The 27,149-nt window shown below is 36.9% G+C and overlaps 1 protein-coding gene across 2 annotated transcripts in view; it reads left to right on the forward strand.

Moving 5' to 3' along the window:
• The first annotated feature begins 2,510 nt into the window (after nt 1-2,510).
• Nova1 (NOVA alternative splicing regulator 1) overlaps nt 2,511-27,149 on the forward strand; it is a 124,497-nt gene continuing 99,858 nt past the window's right edge. The window contains exons 1-2 of one of the 2 annotated variants that reach the window (XM_052185899.1): nt 2,511-3,138; nt 4,713-4,856. In XM_052185899.1, coding sequence (XP_052041859.1) covers nt 3,003-3,138; nt 4,713-4,856 — 280 coding nt within the window. In that variant the 5' untranslated portion in view covers nt 2,511-3,002. Of the gene's footprint in view, nt 3,139-4,712; nt 4,857-27,149 lie in introns of those variants that run through there. The other variant, XM_052185900.1, reaches the window with a different exon arrangement.

The following is a 27,149-nucleotide window of genomic DNA, read 5'->3' on the forward strand; positions in this document are numbered from 1 at the left end:
ACCTCTATAAGATCAGGCTGTCTAGTATTTTTTAAATTAGTGATCAGTGGGAAGCGGCCAGCCTACTGTAGGTGGTGCCATCTCTGGGCTGGTGGTCCTGGGTTCTATAAAAGAAAGATGGCTGAGCAAGCCATGGGGAATAAGTTAGTAAGCAGCACTTCTCCATGGTCTCTGCAACAACTCCTGCATCCAAGTCCCTGCCCTGTTTGAGTTCCTGTGCTGAATTTCCTCCTGATGAAAAGCAACATGGAAATGTGAGCAGGTAAACCCTGTGCTCCACAAGTTGCTTTGCTTATGGTGTCTCACCACAGCAAAACAAACCCCAAGACAAACACATAAAACTTAGAGGGACCATTTTAATACGTCAATGACAAATAGTTTACAGACTACTTCAGAAATCTTTTAAGAAATCTAATTTAAGGCTTTCCTTCCAGTTCAATGCTCCACTCTACCAAATGTCCTGAAATGATTTAAGATACCCAGAGCTCTCTTCGCTTATCCATCAGTTGTCCTTATCACTGCTTCCAAACTTTCTAATGCCAAATACAGATCTCCTGAGTTTCTACTTAAAAATGTCCTCACATATTCTATACACTTTGATTGCACATTATCTGGGACCTGACTTTTGTTATCTTAACTATCACATATTTATTCAAAACAGTCTTCTTTACCCTAGCTCCATAATTTTATCCAGGTTTGTGTATAAATCTTCTAATTTTGTCATGAAAGCATATTATGGTTTCTTACATTATATATCAAATGAGAATTTGGGAGTTTGGGCATAGACTATTAATGTATGCTAGTTTACTTGCTTTCCCTTTCTTTCAGCCCTCAGTCCACCTTTATCTCTTTTTCAATTGAGTCAAATGTGCTTTTCACACTTGGGATGAACCTTGAGCCTAACACTAATCATTGGTGTCTTCCTCTTTAATAGTCATCTGCCCTCCACCACTGCAAAATGCAACAAAAATCCCCACGCCTCTTAGACCATGAGTCAGGAGTAGGCTTAGATTCTTTTCCATTCCTCCTTTCAATCTATCTGATTGATTTTTCTCCCTCTCCTTGCACCAGATTCAGCACATTCTTTGTTAGAAGCCCACATAATCACACTGGAGTCCCTTTATTGTTAGCTTAGCCATCTTTTAAGCAATGTTCTCTGGTAGGGAGTATTAACGAACATTTTCATTCTAGAAATCTGGTGACTATGTACCTGCCTTTGTACATCTAAGAACATATACCATATATATGACGTCTACGTATTGTGTGAGCTTAGAGATTCCAACAAGTTGCAATCCTTGTTTTAAGCAGGAATGAGCCTGACTTTAAATTACTGCAGTCAGCGTTCAGAATGACATAGTGCCCAATCTGAAAGATCTGGGGATTGAATTAGTTTACCATTTATTTTTAGGTGAGTTTGGATTAAAAAATATCTTCAAAATGAAACTGCCTCATAAAACGGGACAGTACTACTATAGACTGTACTGAATGCAACGGCTAGTATGTAAAGTGGTAAACATTTAACAATTGACTTAAGGGCTTTTTTCAAGACACACTGTCAGATAGCTTGGTTGGGTTTTTCAGACCTTGGCTTTTCCAATAACCTGGATTCCTACAATCAGGACGTAAACTACTAACTTGATGCATGACCTTGAACAAAATATACTGAGTCACTTTCCTTATCTGTAGAAGGACTTGGTTAGACAACCTCTAGTGTCTTTTAGGATGCTTTTAGCTACACTTCCCCGCAGTCCCCCTCCTCCAGTGTGGAAGCGCTGAGAATCAGGATCCTAAAACCGCCTGAAGCTATGTACATCGTGGGTGCCCAGAAGCCTTCATCGGTGTTTCGTGCAGTGTGAAGCTGCGTACACTCTCAGCTGTTGCCTCTTCACTTTGCCTCCCCGGTCCCTGTGGAGACCACATATCGCTTTATTTACTTATATCCTGGCTTGCTCCCGAAAGCACAGAAGGCGCCAAGACACAGAAAGTCCCCGCCAGTATCACAGGGTGCGAGAAAGAAATCCTCTGATGACATCTCCTTTAGAAAACCGCCTCCCAGAGATGCTAATGAATGTCTTTTGCCAAACTCTCCGGTCCCAACTGGGTTTCTGGTCTCCTGCCCAACCCGTCCACCCCTCCCCGCGGTCACTCAGACGCCCTTCCCGGACTAGCCCAAACTGTCACCACCAAGTCCGAGCCAGACCAGGATCCCGCCCGGCTCCCTCGCTCGGCTGTCATTGGCTGCTGCGGCCGTCACTCCCCGCACGGCTCCGCCTCCCCGCCTAGCGCGTTTTGTGGACCCCTCGGTTTCCGCGGCAAGCCGCTGACGTTTGCCTGAGCGGTGTAGCCTGGGCCCCGCGACCTTTCACCCCGCCTCCCCGCGGGAGCGCCCCGGCCTGCTCCGCGCCCCCGCCAACCCCGCGCGCCCCCGCTGCCCTGCGCGCGCCCGCAGCCCCGCGGGCGGAGACTCCGGCGCGGAGGCCGGCCCCGCGCGGCGCGTGTGGGAGTCGCGGCCCCCGCCCGCCGCCCCCCACGCGCGGGAGACACGATGAGCGCGGGCGGGCGGCAGCGGCGCGGAGCAGCGCAGGCGGCACACGCGCCCAGGCAGCGGCGGCGGCGGCAGCAGCGGGAGCGAGCGCCGCGTTAGCCGGGTCCGCCGCTCCGGCCGCCCGCCGCCGCTCCTCCTCCCGCTCATTCACTCGCCCTCCTCCCGGCCGCCCGCGCCTCCTCCGCTCATTCACTCCCGCTCTGCCCGCCGCTTTCTTCTCCTTCTTCACCCTCCGGCTCCCACACCCCCTCCATTCCCGCTCCTAGCCGACACTGCACTGCAGCTGCTCCGCGCCCTGCCCCCTCCCCAGTGAGCACATCAGCCACACTGCTCGCCGCCTCAGACTGCTATTGATCCGATTAAAGAAAAACCTTAGCCACCCCAAACGAGAAAAAAAAAAAAAAAGCCAAAACAAAAGGGAGCCGCTTCTCCCGGTGCAGCGGCAGGAACTGCAAGCATGATGGCGGCAGCTCCCATTCAGCAGAACGGGACCCATACGGGGGTTCCCATAGATCTGGACCCGCCGGACTCGCGGAAAAGGCCGCTTGAAGCGCCCCCTGAAGCCGGCAGCACCAAGAGGACCAACACGGGCGGTGGGTATCGCTTCCGCCTCCCGCCCCGTCCCTGCCGCCCTCCCGCGCCGTGGCCGCTGCCGCCGGCCGTCCCGCGCCCCCTCCCCTGCACCTGCCCCGGCCCCGTCTCATCAAGATGGCGACCCGGGGTTCTGAGCCGACCCGCTCGCCCCAGCCGGTGCTGGCCCCGGCGACAGGGTCCGCTCCCAGGGCCGCCCCCCGCGAGAGGTGATGGCCGCCTGAAGATGCGCGCTGCATTTAACAGTCTGATCAAATAAATAAATAAATGCCACTTGGGTAGCGGCTTGCAGATGCTGGGGGCACCGGAGACTTTTGCCTCTGTTCATTCCCCTTGCTCTGGGCCACAAGTAGTATGCAAAATCTTGATGAGTGCATGCCCTGAGCGCACTTACATGGTCGGTACAAATATCGCATTGATTTGTCTTCAAGGGTATGCATACGAGGGGGGTGTCTGGGACGGTGACTTGTTAGTTAACATCCTGCGCTTCCTCGGAAGATGAGTTATAACGGGACCGGTATCGCTTCTTCATTTGCACTGGAGTCATCTTAACAATGCATCCAATGCATCGAAGCAGAGGTGAATTTATCTCCAGCATATACATTAGAAATGGATGGGGGTCTTGTGAGTGGCACATCACAAAAATTCGGAATACTCGTTCACAGCAAAGAGCTGGATTTACCGAGAAGTTTCCTATTTAAGACGTGATCAGGTTGACGGAAACTAAAGTTTATGGAGTTGGCTTTATTTTCTGAAACATTTCATTTTTCTTTTTCACGGCTCATCGCATCTTCCCCCGCCCCCGTCTCCGTTTTATGGTTCTTTTGGAGAGGGAGCATTATCTATTTGGTGACTTTGGAGTGTATTTAGAATAAATAACTCGTAAGCTTTTTAGTATTGGCAAGATTCTTCTTAAGGTCTTTTAATTAATGAGCTTAGCCGAGATCATAGTAGACTTAGAAGTGCCACGGAAATACATCAGGATTACTTAGATTCTCAGTCCACCACATTGACGCTTTTCCCCCTGGCAGTTCTCAAGGCTTGGAATACACCCTACAGTTTGGGTGGACTATTTTGCAGGAAGATGATTGTTTTGTATACTTAAAGTCGGATATAGTCAATGATTAATTGCAGTCTTTTATGTTTGCTATGACAGACGAATTTAGCGGATCACTATTTACAGTGTTGGATTTTTTTTTCATCTTCAGTATGTTAAGTGAAGGTTTGTCATATTCTAAATCTCTGAAGTTTTGTTAAAGGGTCAGTTTCTTTCATTTTGCCATGGTAACCACAGAATTGGAAGACTTTCATGTTTGGAGTAACAACTGGAATTTACTCCTCATTTTCTAATCGTACTGCAAATTGTTAGAACATGTGAATCCCCAAAACTGGGGAAGATTGTAAATACTTGTTTTTCAGTGTAATTGGTGGTTTCATTCCTTAAGCATTTTAAAGTGCTGTTTTCTGCAACTCTATGTCCATTGGTTTAGGTGATGTTTTCTCTCTGGAGGGTCGGTTGGGGATTCCAAGTTTAAAATTATCATGTTAATCAAATGTATTTCTTTACATTTTTCAGAAGACGGCCAGTACTTTCTAAAGGTTCTCATACCTAGTTATGCTGCTGGATCTATAATTGGGAAGGGAGGACAGACAATTGTTCAGTTGCAAAAAGAAACTGGAGCCACTATCAAGCTGTCTAAGTCCAAAGATTTTTATCCAGGTAGGTGAAATGGTAAAGAAATTGTTTGATGAATCCCCAAGGAAAAACACCAAATATCTACATGTGTTGTGTGTTGTCTTAAAAAAAATTAAATAGTGGAGATTTGAGTGTTACATTAGCGTACATTGTGGAATTTTTTTCAGCGTATTTCCATTGTTGTTCATGTTTTTCCTCCATTAATTGATATACTGTGTATGTGATTTAGACTAATGGCGATATAATTCTCTGCATGTTCTGGAATGCTAATTGTTAGCACAAACACTTAAAAATCAGAGACAGAAACCTGGACAGTTGATATAGGAAATGTGGTTCTTCTGAAGTTTACAGACATCATTGTAATGACAATTAGTTTAGAGTGAATTCAGAGGAGGGGGCAGGGTGGTTTCTTAAAGAATGGACCATTTACTTCTGAATCCATTATGTACCTCTTTCTGCTTTGTTGCTTTGTTTGTTGGCCTTGGATGAAGTAAAGAGGACAAGTGCTGTCTCTTCAGATATTTAAAATACTTTAGTAATCTAATTGGGATAAGAAATTTACTACACTGCTATGCAAGACATTGACTGGTGTTTTAGAATTTGCGTTAAGAGCCATATTTGATGGAAATACTTTGCAGTGTGTAACAGTAACCTGCTAGATTATCGCAGGTTTCCTAGGTTGATTGTGTGAATTTGGCTTTTTGTTTATGTGTGTTTGGCTTGGTTTTTTTTTTGTTGTTGTTGTTGGTTTTGCTTTGTTTTGTTTTACTTTTGGGCTCCTCCTTTTGTGTTTTACATCTCCTCAGGTTCATCTTTTTCTTTTCTTTCTCCTTAGTTCTGTTCCTCGGTGTATGTATCTTCAGTAGTGAAATCATAGTGGGCTAGTACAACCCCGGGGTGATAAATATCATTAGCTCGTCTGCTTTGCTTAGATCTAGCTTTCAGTAATTTCAGGAGGTTGTTTTAGTTTTATGACCGTAAAAATATTAATTCCATGCTGATGTGAGCTATACTGCTTAGTGTTTTCCTGATGGAAAAGAAAGCAGAATTGCTTTCAGAGGTCTTGGCTACCAAGAGCTCTGTAGTACTCAGACACTGGCATGGACCGAGGGAGGGAGGCTCAGCCCTTGGAGGACTTCCTTTCCACAGCTAATCATCTGGGTTAGAAACCGACCATTCACTGGAAAAGGGTTTGGAATGGCTGATGCTGTACTAGTTGAACACGGTAGTTTGGGGGGAATTAAACTGAGGTGTAACCTGTTAGATACTGTGGCTCTCCAAAGTTTGCCGGTGCCTCTTCTCGTCTCTGGAAACTTTCCCTACGCCGTTGGAAAGTTTAATATATTCATGTTGCTGCATTGAACAGGTATATTATAAATAAAAATCAGTGTGGAATTGTGAAAATATTAGTTTAAATAAAAGCACTCAAAAGAGCTTGATTGCAGAATTAATAACATAGATCTAGGAAGTGCTGCAGTGGTAAATTAAATACCCTGTCAATAGATGAAAATGAAAACGCTTTTCTGCATTATACATGAGGTGCTGTCAGATACATAGGGTGTTACAGAAAATTGATGTTTAGCCAGGATATTCCAAATAGCAAATTAAATGCCTTTTCACTTGAACGTAGTTTATTTTCAGTGTGCTGGAAAGGGTGCACTAAGAATTAGATCTTTTGTTCCTACTCCACTTATTTTTACATTTTTTTTGTTACCTGAAAATTACTTATTTTATTTATGATATGAAGATGTTATTTATATATAGCAAGAATTTTCTTTTGGGGAAAAATGAGAAGCTGCAATGCTTTGAATAAAATCTTGTTCATGTAGTGACGTAACCTGACCAAGTATGAGTTAAAGCATCAGCTAAAAGATGGCTCATTCTTGGCCTCTAACAGGTGGGAGTCAATATAGGTTATGATATCAGTTTTAAGGATAAAACTAATCCCTGCAGTTTCTAGGAAGCTTTAAGAATTCTCAATAGCTTGAATTCAAATGCAATTTTAATTCAATAATTAACTCTTTGAACAGACACATCTCCAGTCTTCAGATAGACTTATTTTCCTATGTTTTCTCTTCACACTTGACTAGACCCTGTAAAATTATCTAGGGTTTTAGTGTTATTCAGTCTAAGAGCCTTTGAGCTTTTTTTTCTCCCTTCTTATACATAACAGATACTTGCTGTACACATATCCAGATGAACTAAATCAAAACCGTGATTCATATCGTTGAGTTATAAAGAAGATCCTATAGGGTTTTACAGTGATTTAGCAGGCCATATTTGTATGTGGTAAATACAAATAAATACATCCATATGTATACAAGCATGTATGTATGATTGCCGTGTTCTACCAGAAGGTGCATTCCTGGGGTTTATTTCAGTGAGCATTTTTTTTTCTGGTTTTGTTTGGTTATAGTATATTTGGGGGGAAAATGCAATTTAGTTATAGAAACTACTGGGTTTACTCAAATTACCTATCATTTAAAATCAAATATAAGTGTATTGTTAAGTACTTAGTGAAAATACTAATGTCAAAACTTTCTCCAAGATGTTTAACCTGGAATGCAGTCACCTTTTGAAACATTTCACTACACCTCAACTCAAATAATGGGCACATGTAAAAAAACTGTAGCTAATATCATTTCTATAAACGTGTTTATCTTTTAGGTCAGATTGTGTCTTTGTTATATTATAAGCAAACCTACATTTCTGAATAAAGATTTATTGCCTTTAGTCAAAATGAAGAAGACAAAACAAATTGTATGAATTTAAAGTTTATATAGGTTAAACATTTCGGTGTCTCATGTATGAGGTGACCAGGGGAATTGTGTAATGTGGAGTTGAAAAGTACATTTCTATCATTGGAATCAGAAGAAAATGGCCCACTGGTAGATTTTACTTTGTGTTTTGTATATTTCTTCTATATACTGATACTCTAAGACTCAGTCTTCCAGGATACAGACTTCTCATTGATGATTTAGGAATGTAGCTGTTTTCCAAACTTGATTAAAGAAATCTAATTGGACTTATTTATATATTCTTTTATAAGTAGGTTACACAGAGATGATGGTGGTAAAAAGCAGCTTTCTTGTTTTAGAGGCTGAATTACTGTCTGCATTCTCAGAAGTGTGATTAAGTGTTATTTTTTAATTCTTTTTTCTGTCATCTGATAATGTTTTATTTTTAATAGATTGATTTTTATCTGTTAAAGTTTAATACATGGTTCAAGTTTGTTATTAAAGAAACTTATTGAACACATTCATTATTAGTTGGAAAAATAAAGAATATATCAATATTTTCACACATGCCTTGAATATTAGAACATCTCATCCATGATCTGCTTCTATTCTTTGATGCTGGAGACACCCCTGATGCCAATCAAACAGGACTCCTTTACTATATAATGTTGCAATTTATTTCTCTGTTTTTCATATTGTTTTACTATATGTGGTTTGTTATAAGCCTTAAGTTGAAATTTGAATGTGTTGCTTTTAGATTCTTCATAGTCTGACTTAGTGGTGTCCAATTTAGGTGATTTTTTTTAAAGAAGTCTTTTATCCATTTAATGTTTTTGATAGTGAAAAAGCAGACTGACTGTAAGTTAAAATTCTTTCAGTGAAAGAACTGCATTGCACCATTTTTGTTTTGACGTGGTAAAATTCAGTGGATTATTTAACTTTTAGGGTTGAAACTGAACTCTCTGTATAGCTTTGTAGATAAAATCAGAGAAAGTAAGTTTTAAATTGAACATTTTGTTTATGCTTTTGAAGAAAAGTATTTTGGTGATATTGGTAACGAATGCCACGTGGCTATCATTTTCCTTACAGCTTCTCAGAGTTTCAAGCTATACGTTTTTCTTGTTTCTCAGTTGTGAGATATCTTAGAAATTTACTGATACACATTTTAAGGCAAGATCAATACAGTGACTGAATGGTAACATGTAGAGAAAATAAAGTATTTTGTTTTCCGGACTTGTTGGTTGGTGTAATGTGATAGTGACCACTCTCTGCTGCACTGACTTCAGTGGTGCCAGAGAGTTCGCTGTCCATGAAGCATTTTTCTCTTTACTCTTAAACTTGTTATGTCTGTGTTTGAGATAGTACCTACTGTTGTGGGTGATTTTACATCTTCCTTTTCCAAGTCCTTAGGTGAAGGAAACATGCCGTTCTCATAAACAATAGTATTGCTCAAAATTTTGCTTTATTGTCATTTTTAATACTTTATTTTCCTATTTTAGCCATAGGAATTCTTTACATGTGAAAGAATGTTACTGGTATGCCAGAATATTTATGAACATATAAAAATACCTTTTACGCTAATCTCATAAATGCAAACACTTTGTGGCGGGGTTTTCAGAGCGATGAATTAGCACAACGTGCCCTGGCTGTTTGCTTTATTTGATCACTTTTATTTCATTTTGACACTGGATCGCCTACCATTGAATTAACAAATTGTTAAAAATTACTAGCTTATAGTATTGATGTTTCGTGAGTTTTTATGGCACGATGTCACTTTGAAGTGTGTTGTTTGAAGCCATCTGTGTTTTAGAAAAATGGTTCATTTGAAACATGTGAAATTATAAGGTGCAATCTAACATTACTGTGCAGATTCCGTGCTACATGATGTTAGCAATAGTGAACAGAATTGGTAAAATAGTTGAATATATATGTATTGAGGATGTTTTATATTAATATACTAAGAAGAATAAACAATCCATAGCACAGAAATGCAGTATGTGCTATTGCTAGAAATCCCTGACAATCACCCAGCTCTCAACAATTTATCATTATGATTACTTATTTTACTATAGCCTAAGATGATTTTTCTTTTTAGTTTATGTAAGTACTATTAATTGCACATATTATACCACCTGTTATCTAAACTTCTGCACTTAATAAAACCATAGAGTTCGGTCTGACATGCTTAGCTTCAGGAGCAAGTACAGTGTTCAGTCTGAGGCTGGAGGGAAGGTGGTGGGAGATTTGTGCTTGATTGCCATCTCATTTCCATCTTTGGATACAGCTCTAGCATAAAGTTAAACAACATCTGCAGAGATCTGACTGACAAACATCTCTCTGGGACTCATCACTGCAGCTTGCAGCAGGTGCATTCAGCTTTGCAGTTCTTTCCAAAAAGAGGTTGGTTGGTTCTAACACTTATCAATAGACCAGAGGGAACAAGTGACTCCAGAGAAGTGGTTGGTTGTCACTTGTCTGGAGCTGGAATACTACAGGTAATTGGAATGGACTGGTGGGAACCCCAGCAGTGCATGTCTCACAATGCATTACAGTTGCTGTGCAGCTTAATTAACCCGGCCCTCAGAGACTGAAGTATCATGGTAGAAATCACAACATCCAAGAAGGGATGCTAGTCAATCAATATATATATATGATTAGGTTGTTCCAGTTACCATTTTCTTCATCTTTATTTATTTACTTATTTGTTTATTTTTAATTTTTTTATTTTCTTTGTTTACATTTCGAATGCTTCCTCCTTTTCCCTTTCCAGGTTCTTTAAAGATACAGCATTCTCACACTTTTAATATGAAAATACTTGTAGGTGAAATGATTTTTCAATGACCTAATGGAAATTCGAGTAAGAAAGGACCCAAGCTTTAGTTATTGAGACAAAAGTAAGAGGCATTTAACTTTCTAAATGCTTAAATTCTGCAAATGTATTTTGAAACCATGAGTGAGTGGAAATATCTTGTACTTTAAAATAATTATCTCAGGTTAATATTTCTTAATTATTTTAGGTTAACATTTGATTAGTTTTATAAGAGCAATAATACACTTAAGTTTCAGTCATATCTTTTAAGAATTTGAGGGTGTTAGAAAGGTACTTGGCAAAGTATTTTGAAGTGTTGCAACAACATAACAGATATAACCTATTTTATAAATCTATCTCAGAGCTAAATAGTTCTGTTGGAAACGTTGTTTTACAATAAACTTAAGAAACATTCAAACTAAAAACTGAAGAAAATCGTCTGTCACATATTGCTTTTTCAAAATTCCTTAATCTGTCTGTGGTATTGACTTGCATATGGTAGGTAGTATATATACAAATACCTTGACTCTCACACATATCAGTAAATATATCTTATTGCAGTCTTGTATGTTTATAGACTTTTGAATGAAAAATAATTTCTAACATTCACACAGAAGCTGAGAAGACACTACCACATTTCAATGTAGTGGAAATATAAACAAAGTAAAAGATATCTTAAAGAACATGGAGAGTAATTGGTCCCCAATTTTTTTTAGCTTTGGTGATTTGATTTTTTTGGGGGGAAATACATGGACTGTAATTTGTTGATACACAGGAATGGTAAGGTTTAGAATTTATATTGACCAAATTTATCATTAATTTTTTTCCATGATGATTTTTTTCATTTTTGATTCCAGGAATTATTATTTTTGACCATGTGAAAATGACACATGACTGTTTCACATACATACCTCACTATGACTTTATAAGATTTGATGAACAGAGAGAAAGAGTAAACATCATAAGACGGCAAACACTTTCTTTTTGGCCGATAATATTTTAGATCATTTCAGTATTTTGAATTTTACACCATGATGTGGACAACATTCTATGACAGACCTTGAGCATGCACAGACACTGTGTGCATGTCACCAGCGTTCTGGTTCCTGCAGGGCCTGGCATAGCATTACTGATAGGAACAAATGAGAAATGAAAGCAGTATCTTAAGGTTTTGTTTTTTTTATTAGAACAAGATGATTCAGGTAAGATTAATTGGTATAGAAAATTTATTTTTGACCATTCTTAAACTAGCTTTTATTCAGTAAATATTCAAAATTATTAGGTTTTATTTGTAGAAATACTCAGGTTTTACTATTTAGTATATGTAATTTCTAGCAAATTTTACTGTAAATCCAGCAACTTTTAAATTTTAGAGGATATTTTTCTCATGAAGTGTGTATATACTCTGTGAAGGTTGAAGGAATAAGTTCTTTTCATTTTGCAGAGTTTTGAGATTCATTTTACTTTCAGACACTATAATGCCATTCATAGGAAGGATTATCACATAGCTTCAATAGCTGAGATTTCAAGCTCTTTGTTCCTTTTACTGTGATAAATGCTGATTCAGTCTGCTGGTAATGAAAGTGGTTCTCATCAACATTGTTAATACTTTACTGCTCTAGGATTAGGTTGAGGGTGACTGTGTTTTAAGGCCTTATCTTTGTGGGGAGAAATGGGGTGGTCATTTCAGGAGCACAGAACAATAAAGAGTATTAATTGTATTGATTATTGTATTAATACAAACCATTCTATTTATTAATATTGTAGAACATAGTTTTTCAGTTTTGGTCAAAACAACAGAGATGTTGCAGATAAATTAACATTTACTTAGGAGAGTTTGTTACATGGATTATCTTAAGTTAATATTTTTTCTAGGATTAATGATAATCAAGAAAACATGAAAATAACTTTAAACCTAATTAAAAATCAAAAGCAAACTCTACCTAGCCATCTTGGTTTCATTTACTTTAGTCTTTTTATTCTGTATATCAAATGCTTCCTTCGAGTTCAGCTGTAGACAGCTGTTTGGTCCTGTTATTAGATTGACTATAAAGCACCCTTTCTTCCTTAAAGGAATCTAGTCCTGTGTTTCTGCACTCTGAGAAATTGTGCTTTGTTAATGCCTCCAAATATTGAATTTAATTGTTCATAATATGTGGTATCTTTACCAGAACTGTAGTAAGTTCAAAGCTCTCTGTTTAAAGCGTTTGTGGTAATGGTAGACTTGTGGGATGGAGTGAAAGTGGGGAGCTCAGACCTGCTGTCCTCCCCAGAGCTGAGTTAGAGCTCAGAAAGGCAGGGAACAGTGGGATGCTTTGTGCAGGGCTGCAGTATGCCTGCTGTCCTCTTAACCTGCACCAGCTCTCTGACTGCTTTTGAAGTATAGTCAGAACTTCACTGTTTTACCTGACTTTTTTTTTTCTTTTCATTTTTGGATATGACTGAAAAAGTATGTTCTTTTTCTTTCCCCTAGTTTTAAATGAATACATCTAAACTTTTTAAACCAAGGTGGAAAGTCAGTGTTGTTTTCTTGTGAGGAGTATTTTTGTAGTTGGTTTGCTTCTGTGGAGGTACAGTGGCAGTGCTTCTGCCCTTGCGTACTTTAAGGAGAAGATGAATTAAACATTATAAATGACCATGCACTCTGCTTGTTTCTATTACCTATAGTCGGACTATATAAGTGGTTTTGTAAGGATTGCTAATTTCTATAGCTGGTCACTTTTCTCCATTTATAAGGTTGTTTTTCTTTGCTTCCTGTTTCCTTTAGCTCAATGATTTTTTTCTCATTAAAAATAGTATTGACCCTGTTTTTTTCTTTAAACATTGACCTTCTGTGTCAGTCTTTGCTTCCAAGGATTATAGGATTTCTTTAAGTTTAGAAACTTTTATTTAAAAAAAAAAGACTGTCCTAAGTGTGTCAGGTTTTACTAGGAAATCATAATAGTTAAAACAGAAATTGAAGATGACAAAGTATAAAGCAACATGAGTTAAAACTAACGGTACTAATTGCTAAGTTTCTATTTGAAATATTATTCTTTTTTTTGTTTGAAGATTCAGTTCATTAAATTTTCTACTTTTCTGTCTATTAGCCCTTTTATTCCACTGTTCCTTGTGATGCATGCTGGAGGAGTATTTTCTAATATCATTATTGAAGCTGTCTTTTATATAGCTTTAAGTTTAAACAAAAGACCTTAGTGATAATCTTTACTCATCAGATGTATAGTTGGGTTAAGGTCCATTAGGGTAGGAGGTTATTGTCTTCCTTCCTGCAGATTGTTGCTTCAATGTATAGTCCAGTGTCTTAATCATAAATGACACTAGATGGTTAAGTGGATATAAATGTATGTATGTATGTATGTATGTATGTATGTATGTATGTATTATGGTTTCCTGTATAAACTAGGGTAGATATAGAAGGTAATCTATCTTGAGTGTTTTACTTGTGTTTCTAGCTTACTTTGATAGATAGTGTGTGTTATATATGTGTTTATGTGAGTGGACAATGTGCGACTAAACAGACATTGCTGAAAAACTTAAGAACTGAGCTCAGGAATTACAGGAAAAAGAACCAATATGGATAGGCCAGGTACTAATAAGGATTAAGAAATGAGAATGGAGTTGGGGCAAACCATCTTGCTTACTTTTGAGCATATGGTCTTGTGTGAAGGAAACTGACGTCATCATTCTTGAGAGAACTTCAAAGCCACATCTGAAATGAAGGCTGTCTTTAATCTGACTTAAGCAATATAAACTAATTGGAAATAGTTAACAAAGACTTTGAAAGTGACTGTATATAAGAGTATGAAGTTCTGTCACTTTCTAGTTGGGACTGAATGGCTATGTGTAGTAAAATCTAGGAATCACTAGTGATTTTTCTCCATATACTTTGAAAATCATCATTATTAAGTAAATAATGAAAAGTAACCTGAAAAATGTGAGTGTTAAATATCATATATATACAGACAAACAAACAAAAAACTCTAAAGCCTAAAACCCTCCTGTAGACTAGTGGGTTAAAACCCCAGTCAAAGGTCCTTCCTAGCTCTGCTCAGACTCACCAGTGTGACAATTTGATGATGTTTGTGTGCCCTCCTTGGGTTGGAATTAAGTATAAAACTATCTGATGATCTTATTTTTAACGAGTGAGGTAAGAAACAAGGTTTTAAAAACATATCACTAATATATGGTTGTAGGAAACTTTGGCAACTAATGGGAGAATCCTGTAGAGAAGTTGATTTCCCTCCTTATTTGAGGGGCTTGGGAGGAGTCTTTAGATTTTAATGAGAAGCTGACAGGAATTAGAGGGCAAAGTTTTAAGTTTCTTTTTGGAAAACCTTAGAAGGTTGCTCTGAAGCAAAGAGATTGAAAGTACATAAACATGAAAATATAAAAAAAATCTGGATATCCAGAATTCCGGGCAGTTTTGCATTTCTTGGGTAAGAGCTGGATTTTGCCAAGGGGTAGCATATCTAGAGTTGAGAAATACCATGAAGCTTCTTGTATTTGTTGATTCTGTATGTTTCCAGTGGTCATTGATAAGCACTATAGATATTTTTATTTGAGAAACAATGTAGTTTATGTAAATGACAAATATAGGTAAAAATTTAAAATTCATCTGTTGTATCTGTCCAATGACTGACAGTGATACTAACATTAAAATCTGTCTACATAAATATAAATACAGCTGTCTGAGAAATCTGTACTGATGACTGTTGTAGTTGTCTGAAAGCAGAATTCATTTTGCGATTGAACAGCCTGAGTTTCTGTATAAGAACTATAGGCAGAGTCGGAGGTAAATTTATTTAGAAAGGAAAGACAATGGGAAAGGCAAGGGAACTGGGAATACAAAAGAGATGTCAAGAAATACAAATTGCCTTTAATGAAGTAATTATGTGACAAACCTGGAATTAAAAATGTGAATGACAAATGTCAGTGAAAACTGTTTTGCAAGCATGCAGCAAACCTCTGGAGACAGGTCTGTATCTGACACTGGTGCATTTATGCATCTTGTATATTTACATGTTTAAAGTTACTAACTGATTAGTTTCTTTAATTAGTTTGCATTTGACACCCAACTGCTAAAATTGTGTATGTGAAAACATTTCCCTTAGTTCTTAAATTCCTTGACTATATAGTCCTGTCTAGCTTTTTGGCATATGAAAGTTACAAATAATGTTTAAGCTGTTGAAGTTTAATGATTTACACAATGAGTACAATTATGTGTTTTCTGTTTCTTTTTAATGTGTGGATTAGATGCCATTCAGACACCAAAACTGTAGTACATTGCAGAAATACTGCCGTGTTACAAAAGTGGAAAAGAAAATCCTGTTATTCATTTGTTGTGCATTTCCTGTGATGTCCTTGTTCTGTTTAAAATTTCATTGTATTACTGAAATTTGGAACCATTTTTTTTATCCTTGGCAAGCAAAGTTTATAAAATATTAATTTACTTAATTGATATTTTTATCAATTTCAAATGAATTTTACAAATGGCTGTAGGAAACATGACACTGTTTTTGTCACTTGGACAATTATATTCAAATCTACCATTCTATACACATTTGTAAAATTATTGGCTACTATAGAGCAGCACTGAAGTGACATTAAGCAGCAGATGGGGATTTAAAATACAAATATTAAATGTGTAATCTTTGTTTATGTGCTATTCTAGGTTCAATAATACCAGTTGTTTAACTCAAAGGTTTAATTCAATAGTTTTAAAAAGCTTGACAAAAAAAAAATCCTTCTGTCCCTGGTCCGCACGATGTGGTCTGCTTTCACAGTGCAGTGTGATGTCACCCCTTGCTTTTGGAGTGGTAGATAACATGGGTCAGCACTGGCACATTTTTGCAGAACAAATGCAGCTGTTTTGACAAAAGTTTTATGGTTTTGTGTTTGTATTATTTTAAAATAATTTAAAAACTTGTATTTTTTAACAAAGTCTGCCTTTCAAACGACAATTTATTTTGTATTTATACTTTCTATGACTGAACATTCTCAGCCACATTTTGTCCATAGTAGTATTAGTTCTATGTTATTTACCTATTCTAATAAAGAGGAGGTATTTTGTTTCTAAAGCTTTATCCATTTTTAGCTACATTGGTGTACTTGACATCTTGTTTAAAAAGCAGAACAGCACTGCAAAGGAAAACACAAACTGTGATAATGAGGTAGATGGGCTACACGTGACAGCTTAGGTTGGCGTGCATCTCAGATGGCACACTGGAGGAGCTGGCAGGCTAGGGTTTATAGTTCTAAAGAAGAAGCTGCTACTTACACCACACCATGTGTAGTCTTGGGCTTATAATTTGGACTAACCTTTTACTTTGCAAATCCTTACTTTCAACTTTCCTAAGAATATTTTTGTGACTTAGACTTGGGAATCTCTGTGTGTGTGCATGTGTGTGTGCATGTGTGTGTCTGTGTATGTGTGTAGAGTTTGTTAAGGAATTAATAAATATTACTAGTATATTTTTTCAATGTTAGTATTACATGTCCAAATGATGTCATAATGTAAATGCTTAGGAATTGAAATAACATTTTTAAGCTTAGAAAAATATGTACTTTAATAGAAATAGTTTTGAAGTTTTGTCTAGTCTTCATAGAAATTACTTAATAAATAGTAAATCCTGTCCTTTAGCGATTATATATTCAACTGTGAGTTCATATAGCTTTGTTGGAAATAATGTTAGTTTTGTAATTTTTAAAAGTAGTGTTTTTATCAAGTTTTTATTGAAAGTCCTTGAAATTATTCAGAATATGTCATTAATAAGAAGTAAAAATGCCGTATAATTGGGACAAATAATTTAGGTGTAAGTACAGGCCACTTACACTGTGCAGAATAAATATAATTCTGTTTCAGGAGTATTTTGAAGAAATTTTGAATTTGGGAAGTTTTTCAATTAGTATTTAAATTTTATTCATTTATTAGGTTGTAAGTTCCACATTTTGAAGAGACATACTCAGTGTTTGTAGTACGAATTCATGTTCTCTCTGTCTGATTTAGGGAAGAAAGTGACGACCTTGAATTAGAATTCTGGGCCACACAGCCTAAAGTTGTTGAATGTTTATCAATCCAAGCTTCATGACAGCTTGGATTTCTATTACTGATATCAATTCCTAAAATGTCAGGGTCAGTAGGAATTTTCATCTCCATTTTCAAATTAGTTCAGAAAACAGTATGACCAAATAAGAATGGCTTGTGGTGAGCTTAGAAATGGACCTGGCTTCTGAATTCTGTCACTCCATTGAATTGCTTACAGATTTTAGTTTGGAAGTGAAGTATTTTGAGTTTAGATTACCAAATAGTCAGATTAGTTCATTATTTAAAGTTGATCAGATATTGTGATAAGTTTATGAGATTTTTTTCTGAAAATTCTGCAAATTAACAGCTTGTCATTAAAAGATTTAATAGTTTGGCTATAGAAATGTGGGCAAGGTTGATATATGTCCTGTGTTCATATTGATACTAAAATATCTTAAACATTTGAGGTTATTTATATAAGATGAATTTTAAGCTTCTTAGTTTATCCCTGTTAGATCTTGCTTTTTAATTTTAAGTTATAGATTGCTGTAACCATAATATTATGTAAGTTATAGGCTAGGCCAGAAATGTCTAGATGAATTTTTGTTATATAGCCTAATCACTGAAATAATTTCTACAGGCAAAGCTTGCATGAAGAAAACACACCATGTGCATAACGCAGTGTGGTTGTGGACTGAGCACACTATTGCTGTATATCCTGATGTCTTCTGGCGGAGGTCAAATGTACTGTTGTATGAACGTGAAGCTAGCTCTGGCTTACCAGCTGTGCCATTTCAGTCAAAGTTAAGATCTTCATGGAATTCCACTTTTAAAAAAGTCTCCTTAGTTGGGTTTTCTCTCACAGTTTTTTAAGTTTGGAGCAAATACCAATAAAAGAAATTTGTATAGCCATATCATGGAATGTATGCGATGTGATAACTGTTATATAACAAGTATTTTTTTTTTGATATAATGACAAGATTTTGAAATAGTAAAACATTATATGAGCCGGGCAGTGATGGCGCACGCCTTTAGTCCCAGCACTTGGGAGGCAGAGGCAGGCGGATTTCTGAGTTCGAGGCCAGCCTGGTCTACAGATTGAGTTCCAGGACAGCCAGGGCTACACAGAGATATCCTGTCTCAAAGAAAAAAAAAACATTATATGAAATATGAGTTTGATTGCATTATTGATTTATGAAAGTTAAATATTCATTAGTCCATTTCATTTCTTTTTGTATATGCAAATAAACAGCACTGGAATCACAAACAAGGAACCTTCTCAGGGATGTTCAGGAGCAAGTTAACTGCATAATATATAGTGATAGGTTTGCAGTACCTCAATACACTGATCTTTGGAAGTACTCCTCCCTGATAGTGAAAAGAAACTCTCGTGTATTAAGCACTGGATTTGGAATTGTGTAGATGATCATTTGGAAGTCTTGTTCTTTAGATTTCCTTTAGGTGTGGAGATAAATGGCCTTGTTTTGGCAAGATTTTTAACTTTTAATTCATGTGCTTGCAGTTTCTATAAAAGAACCAGAACATTTTAATGAGGTATTCTACCTAAAGTGTCTTTTAGGGGCTGTGGTTTATTCATTTCCATTTCTCAACAAGTGCACATATTCTTGAGTGCTATTACAGTAAAATTTTATATATGTCATTCTGTATAATAATCATCATATAAATATCTGTTTTTACATGACATATATAAAATTATATATTCTTTTATTGAATATTTGATCTTGTACCATAACAAGACAAAGTATTTCATTTTGTTTGACTGTGATCTCAAGGACATAGATTTACTGACCAACTGATTTCTGAATTAAAAAATAATCTTGGTCGATATTTCGTTATATAGTATCAATTTAATTTGTTAGGAATATTAGATGATATAAGAAACTAAATAATTAAAATATTTTCTAAAAGACTATATTATCAAAACAAGCATTGTGGGCCCAAGTTTTAAAGCCATGCAATTATTTCTAGTTAGGGTCTATAGATGTGTAAGTGAGTGAGTGAGTGGGAGTGACAGTGTGTTATGGTTCACAGTGGATAACTTTCACTCCTCTCTACTAGAGCCTTCTAAGATCTTTCCCTGCCTCTATTCGTATCAAGATATGGATTTAGAGGCAGAAACAGGAGCTAGGCTGTAAGCAGCTGCATTCTTACTTGCAAAATTGATTTGAAATAATTAATTGCAAACCCCCTTCCAGTCATCTTCACTGATCATTTTATTTCCCATTTCACAGAAGATAAGATTGTTTGAGAGGTGTCTTAAATTCGTGAGGCCAGACCGCTAATGTAATTGTATCTATCAGCGTCTGTGGCTCTTGCCTTCTCTTTTTGAGACAAGACCCCTGTGGCACCCGGTAGGCCGGCCTCTATCCTGCTTCCACGTCCTGGACTGCAGGATTACAGGTGTGCCAGTTTGCTCAGCTAGATTTGCTGTTTTCTCGATTTGGCAAACATCTCTGCCTAGAATAAACCAGCTTCTATTTTTAGATTCCATCTCATCTTACCTCTCACACAACTTTATCATTCTTTCCTCTTTTCTCACCCTGTTGGAATGTATCTTTTTCAGTAATGTGCTATAGTTTCTCTATTGCATGTAGAACAAAAGGCATGTTCCCTCGTTCGCTATTGACAGTGAGCAGATTCAGTGCGTGCCTGCACACCTTCCCGTTCCGTTCCTGTTTCGATCGTGAACCTATCTCAGGGAATTTCCACCCTAACCTTCCAGCACAGCTCTTGTTGTCTGTGACAGCTATTCTCAACCCTGCCCTGCCCCCTCTTCAGCACAAACCTGCGCGGTGTGCTGACTGCAACCTATAGTTGTCTTCTCAGAATTGTCATTTCTGGCCTCAGGTCTTGGACAGTTTTCCTTTTGTATTCAGTCTTTCTGTTTGTTATTCTGCCCAGTATCATGGCTTTACATAATCTTCTTTGATGCTCGCATTTCTCAGCTGCTTACTTTATAGCACTTGCCTGTCTAATTTGTACATTAGAATGAAATATGACTTTTTCGTACCCTGCTGATTCTCTTAATCTCCCAGTTCCTCTTCTTGTGCAGCCTTCCACATCCTAATTGTAACTTCATTTGAAACTTGGTTTCAAAGGTCCTAAGCCTTGGAGTTGCCTTTATCTTAACTGTCAAACTCCACATCTAATCCACAAATATGATTCTGATTGCCTTCAGGATTGTTGTCTTAAAGAAAAACCAGCTTGCCAAGACCAAAACAAAAGTACAGAAAAACATGCTTCAGACATCCATTCTACCATGTGTGACAAAATAAAAATTAAACTCACATTGTAATTGGCTGTGAAGTATTGAAATGGTTTGTTGTAAGTAGGTCAGTCATAATAATCCTCTAGGTTATGTTTCCAAAAATGAAGAATCAGAGAGCCTAGAGTCAATTTTAGATTTCTATCTTAGGAAAATTTGTAAGAAAAAATATTTTTAAGAATCCCATTATAAATATATCTATCATAGTCTAAATAGTTTATAATTTCAAATATTTGGCTTTTAAACAGTAGATAAATGTAAAGAGAGTATAATGCCATTCAGCCTTCAGAAAGGGAGAAGCTGATAATTGTGACAACTCTGCAAGTGTAGCCTAAGTGAACTAATCCAGAGACAGAATACTGCTCGCTTACTGGTCGACCCCCAGTAGGGTTGAATATAGAGAAATGGATGAAAACTGGATATCACGGATGAGAAAAGAGGACATGGAGGTGTGTGTGTGTGGGGGGGGGGTAAGTGTGAGAATATGCAGATACAAATATGCAGATATACAGTATGAACAAAACTAAACATACAAGGACTATAGTTAATACTGTATATTTCAAAAGTATGCATTTTGGGTGGTGTTACCACAAAAAGTTATAGTGGGAAATTGTAGGAGTGTCAGTTAGCATGGCTGAAATAATTTCACTTGTGTCTGTCTGCTGAAATAGTGGAGACAGTCCTCAGCATACCATAGGCAGCTCACAGTATACTGTGCTGCTTAGCAGGAAATACAAAGTGGGAAGCTTTTGTGATGACAAAGTAAAATCTGGGCTGGATGTTTAGCTCAGTGGTGGAGGTTTTAGCATATATAAAGTTTAGCATCAAATAAATAAGTAATAAATTCTTTGTTAGAGAACAATATTACTTTAAAGTTAAGACATTACAATACTGTTAGCCATATTTATACATTGTGGATGGTAGAGAGCACCTGTTTATTAGACAATTCATATATATATATATATATATATATATATATATATATATACACCATATCTTACATAAAGTACTTTACAAATAAATGAACAAATTGCTTTTCACTTTTGCATAAAATTGTTTGAGATACTTTGTGCCTACTCATTTGGCACTTATTTGTTTTATGCCATGAAAAATTACTTTAGTTGACAGACATTAATCTTTTCTTATTCAATTAAATTTAATTTACGATTTTAAATTTATGTTTGTCCATGCTCCCACAGTTAGTCAAACATTGTGCTACTATTTTAGGATTTGTTAAAGTGTTATCTTTTGGATAGATACCCTGGAGCAGCATAGTTGACCCATGCTATAGGTTGGCTCTTACCTTATCCTGATTCCCAGAGGTTGGGCTGGATGCCTCCCTGTCGAGGCTGTACAAAGTCCCTTCACCCCTTTCAATCCTCATCAGCAGTTTTTGCTATTTGTTGCTTAATGGTTGTCATTCTGACTGGGGTAAATTGAGTTTCAGTGGAGTTTTGATTGGCATGATTCTGATTGCTAGAGATGTTCACCATTTTACATATTTACATTTGTATTTTGCCTTCTGAAAAACCTCTCATCAGAGTTAATACTAAGCAAATTGCAGTAGTTTCTGGAAGTCAGAAACACATTTTCTGTTATTTGCACTTCCTAAATATTATATAGATATATAATTTCATACATCTATATGTATGATGTCAGGGTAAATGTGAATGTGTCTCGCAAAGCTCATGAGATTAACAGGAGGGGTGAGAAAATGGAAGTTAAGGGGGTGGGAAAGAATTTTTCAACACATGTTTATAAAATTTTTTAAAATGAAAAACAGAATAGTAAAAAATTGATTGGAAAAATTGGGTTTTTATAGTCCCAATATAGTATCTTTAATGAAATAATTATTCCATGATATAAATTTGACCTCCTTTTTAAATTATGGTTTTTATTGCTGTGTAATAAACAGACCAAAAAGGGTCAATCTTTTGAAATAATCTGCCAGATTTAGACAAATTAATCTATAATACTGTGATATGGTAAAGCAGATTTATTCCATTGTGTTGGTAACGCACAAGCTGGTAGTCATGACTCACTAGGTTACAGGGACAAGAGCTGGAGTTTATGTGTTGGCTTCGTTTTTATGGTAGGTATAGAATGTAATTTTTATGGGTTACAAAATTAGCTTAAAATTGATGACTTGAAACACTGTAATACTTACTAAAGGTATTCTTCTTTCTGAATTTTTTTTATTTTCATAGGAACTTTGGGTTCTCCTATATTTGAAAATATCTGTATTATCGTATTTCCGTGTAGCTCAAGTCTTTATGCATTTTGTTGAACAGCAGGGACTCATATTACAAAGTTTTAGGATCTTATGGGTCGTTTTCCTAATTGACTTGCTTTCAAAGAGTCTGCCTATAGTTGATGTTGCCACGTGGATGTTTTATTATTTTTCTTTCTTGTCAAGTCATGGTAAGAATTGTCTACATTTGCAGTGAAATCATATCAACTGTTTAAGTCATAGTTATGCAGTGTAAACTCTGAGTACAGAATTTAATGTACTTGGAGATGAGGAATTACCATTACATTTCCTTCTTTTTTACTTTTCAAAATTTTGAGATAATATAATTACATTTCTCCCTTCCTTTTCCTACTTCCAGACCCTCCTTGCTGTCTTTCAGATTCATGACCTCTTTTTTCATTGTTATTGCATGCATATGCATATGTAGATGTATATGCATATGTATGTACATATAGATTCCTCAATATAACCTGCTCATATTATTTTTCTTATTTTGAATTAACTATGTATTTACCATCCATGTACTCAGCCAATACATATTTATTACATATAGATCCTAAAAGTGGCTTCTGAAAATGAACGCGGGGTTAGACTACTTAAGAGCTTTTTAACCAGTTGTATCATGTAATTTGGACTGGTGTTTACCTTAAATTAGATCGAACAAAGTTTGTTAAAAGGACTTGTGTGTATGTTTCCTCCATGTTAGTGTACAATGTCCTTTCGTCGTAGTGTGTGCCACTACCAGACAATGATTTGCACAGAACACAATACTTTTTAAGCATATTGCTTGCAGCTGTCCGAGATTTACTTTGAATTTGCCTAGAGGCTATCAAAATAGCTCTGATTTTTGGTATGAAAAACATTAAGAGTGACACAGTTGATTTACTTAAAAAAAAAAAACCACAAAGTTATTAAATCAACTATTTTGATAACAGTTTTCTATATATCTGTTAAAAGCTGAAGCTGAAAGCAATTTGGTGTAACATATTTCACCTTAAAAGTTCATTAAAGAAAAGAACATGTCAGGAAACTTGAACGAAATGATTTTGAGTTAAACATAAATGATGTTCATGGTAGCTAAGGAATGCTGTATACTTCTGCTGATGATTTTGCTCTTGGTTAACCCAAGTTATGTGGCATGAATTTCCATTCCTGATAATGCGAACTGATTGTACAACCTTTTCTTTCTTGGACTTTGAAGTACTAATGCAAGGGTGCTTCCTGTGTGCTGTAAAAGCAGCTTCTGCACTGCAACTTTTATAAGTCTTGAGTGATTTAGACATGACCCTTCCTATGATCACCCATACTCCTGCTGATCTCATGTAGCCTGGGCTGGCCTTCAACCCAAGTTTGGCCTTGAGCTCCCTATCTTCCTGTCTTTACCACTCTAGGGTTAGAGACCTATGCCATTCCCATCATGCTGGGGTTGAACACAGTGTCCTTTGTGCTATGTTGATCCTCTTTCAATGGCACTGCCTCCTCAGCGTAATCTGCATCATCTGAAGAGCCAATGGATACTGCAGGTGTTCTCATTGTTCAGTTGCAGTCTAGACAGGGTCGCTAGGAAAGCAAGGATGAGACCTTCTCTTGCCTTTACCCTGCTTGGGGCTTTGCTGTGGTCACCTAGCATCCAAAACAAAAGACTGAAGATGGCTCAGGCTGTTTTACTTCTCAGTTTCACAGTGTTCTGTCCCTTGGTCCTGCTCTCTTGTGTGACCCTTTGCTCATCACTGTTTGTCTTCCTGTCCTCTACCTACTTGTCAAGGTGTTCATCTCTGAGGTCTTAGAAACTGCCCCATACGCATTGATGGTCTGTAATGGGACTTGTTTCAGTTTCTGTAGAATGTGCTCAAGTTTTCCATCGCTTCCTTTTGTACTTGAAATTACCATGCATTTTCACATTTCATGCTTGTTTCCCACCTAGAAACGGAATGATGGGCCTTTTTTTTTAAGTTCTCATTTATTGTGCTTCTCTTTATGTTTTAAAACTCTTGTTTGATTATTTTAATATTTGCATTTAAAAAAATCTTCATTAATTTCATTATCTTGCCTTTGTAATGTGTTTTTTCTATTTTTATTAAATCACTAAATTCTCTAATTCTTTGATCCTATCTTCTCTGTGTTTTCTACTTCTCCATTTCTGTAACTATCACAAAGTTTGAAAAGGTAGCCTTTCTGTTGAAACATGCTTCCTGAGTACTCTTCCTCCCAATTATCCAGCTCTTCAGGATCATTACGATTTGGGTTCAAAGCTCTATGAACTATCCTTTTCACTAATACAGGGATCTTTCACCCCTTTTAAATTTTCTAGACTGTCTGATAGTTTTTGTACTTTTTCTTGTTTTATTTTCTCGACAGTGTGATCCTTTTTTGTTTACTATTTAAGTAATTTCTTGAGAATTGTAACCACATCTTTCATTTTAAAATTTTTGTTTCTGTGTATATGTATGTTACATATATGCTGCATTTCAGATCTCTTGTGTTACAGGAGTCTGTTAGGTGTAAGACTAAAGACCACAGCACTTTTAGTTTATATAACATTTCTTAATATGTGATATGGATTCTAAAGTATGCATTATTATGTTGAGGCCTGAGAGGCATTTCTCTGTTGTCTCCGTGTCCCTTGTTCTATCTCCTGCATCTTCTTGACCCACACCAACAGTTGCTAGTGTTAACTGCTTCATTGCCATGTATTCTTCCTCCCTGGAACCTCTGTTTAATCTTTATACATACTCATGTGTTATATATATCTGAATGGATAGAGAACTCAGAGTGTACAAAATTGTGTCCACTTTATTTGAAAACCGTTATTTTTGTTTCCTGATATACTAGGCTCTTTCAAGTTATATAAACTACTCCTTTCCCCCATCAACTATTATTTTGATTTTTTTATTTTTTGCTTGAAAAGACTTAAAACTTTCACCAATTTCCTCATGACATACACCTTCAGTCTTTGGTGTGCATTATGATTTTCTTTGAGTTTGGATGGTCCTTAGCTCAGATATTTTGCCCTCTTGTATGGACAGGATGTAATGGTATACTTTATAACATCCTACTCACCTGTGTTTATTATATAAATTGAAACCAAAAGAATGTAATATAAAAATTGAATTATATCTGGTTAGAGGCCCTTATTATTCCAACAATTTTGGCCTTTGCCCTGGGAACCTCATATTTGCAGGCATCTGTTCTTATACATTATCCTTTTAAATTTAGGTAGTGTTAATTTAGAAGTGCCTTTTTTTCTCCCCACTGTATTTCTTTCAAATTGAGGAACTCAATGTAAGGAAATGAACAAAGCTTTCTTCTTGTGTAGCTAGGTTTGCATTAGGATTCATATCACTCCCTCTATTCCCCCTTCCTCCCTCCCTCCCTCCCTCCTTCCATCCTTCTGTCAGTCTGTCTTTTTCTTTTCTTTCTTTTTTTGAGAGCTTTTTTATATGTAATATGAATAGACTAGCCACTAGTGTTTTTGTTTTTGTATAGAAACTGTGTAAACTCTCCCAGAATTTCAGTTTGTTTAAATACTATGTGAAGTGTTCACTTCAGGTCTCTTATTACACTATTACGTGTGAAAACTCGTCGCATCTTTATTGAACTCTTTTGGGCTTTCTGTTGTCTAGCCTGTCGGGCCTGGCAGCTGTAACTGATACTACCCATCCCTCACCATTTAGGAAGTGTTGACAAGGGGCTCCAGGGCTAGCTTTTCACTTGCGGCAAGGGCACAGACACTCATCAGAAATAATTAGAGGCAATTTCCTCATAGCCTAAGATTTCCTCTTCCTATGACTGCTGTTTTACATATATGCTTAAAAACGGGTTAGGTTCACATCTGTTCTGATGGAAGTGAAGAGTGGAAAATGTTTCTTTCTATGTGCTCTTGGTGTGAAAGGGTTGTTTCTTGATCTGCAGCCCCATGGGGAGATTTCCAGAAAGATGTAATCTGGCTTTAGCTGTTTTTGTTTGTTCCTTTGAATGTGAGAGCACCAATTTCATTCTATTTTTTTATTTTTGGAAGGAGTTTCTAGGTTCGAGGCAAGATGAAAGGGATCATTAAGCTTCCTCTTGAACGTACAGCAGAAAGATTTTCAGTCCAATGATTTAATCTCTAAACTAGCAAGTAACAGATGTATCAACAATCATTGCTCCCATCTCTGCCACTCTGAAACTGAAAAGGCGATATTGTGATCTGACTATGAGTATATGTGC

This window comes from Apodemus sylvaticus, chromosome 6, assembly GCF_947179515.1.
Source record: "Apodemus sylvaticus chromosome 6, mApoSyl1.1, whole genome shotgun sequence".
NCBI lineage: Eukaryota > Metazoa > Chordata > Mammalia > Rodentia > Muridae > Apodemus > Apodemus sylvaticus.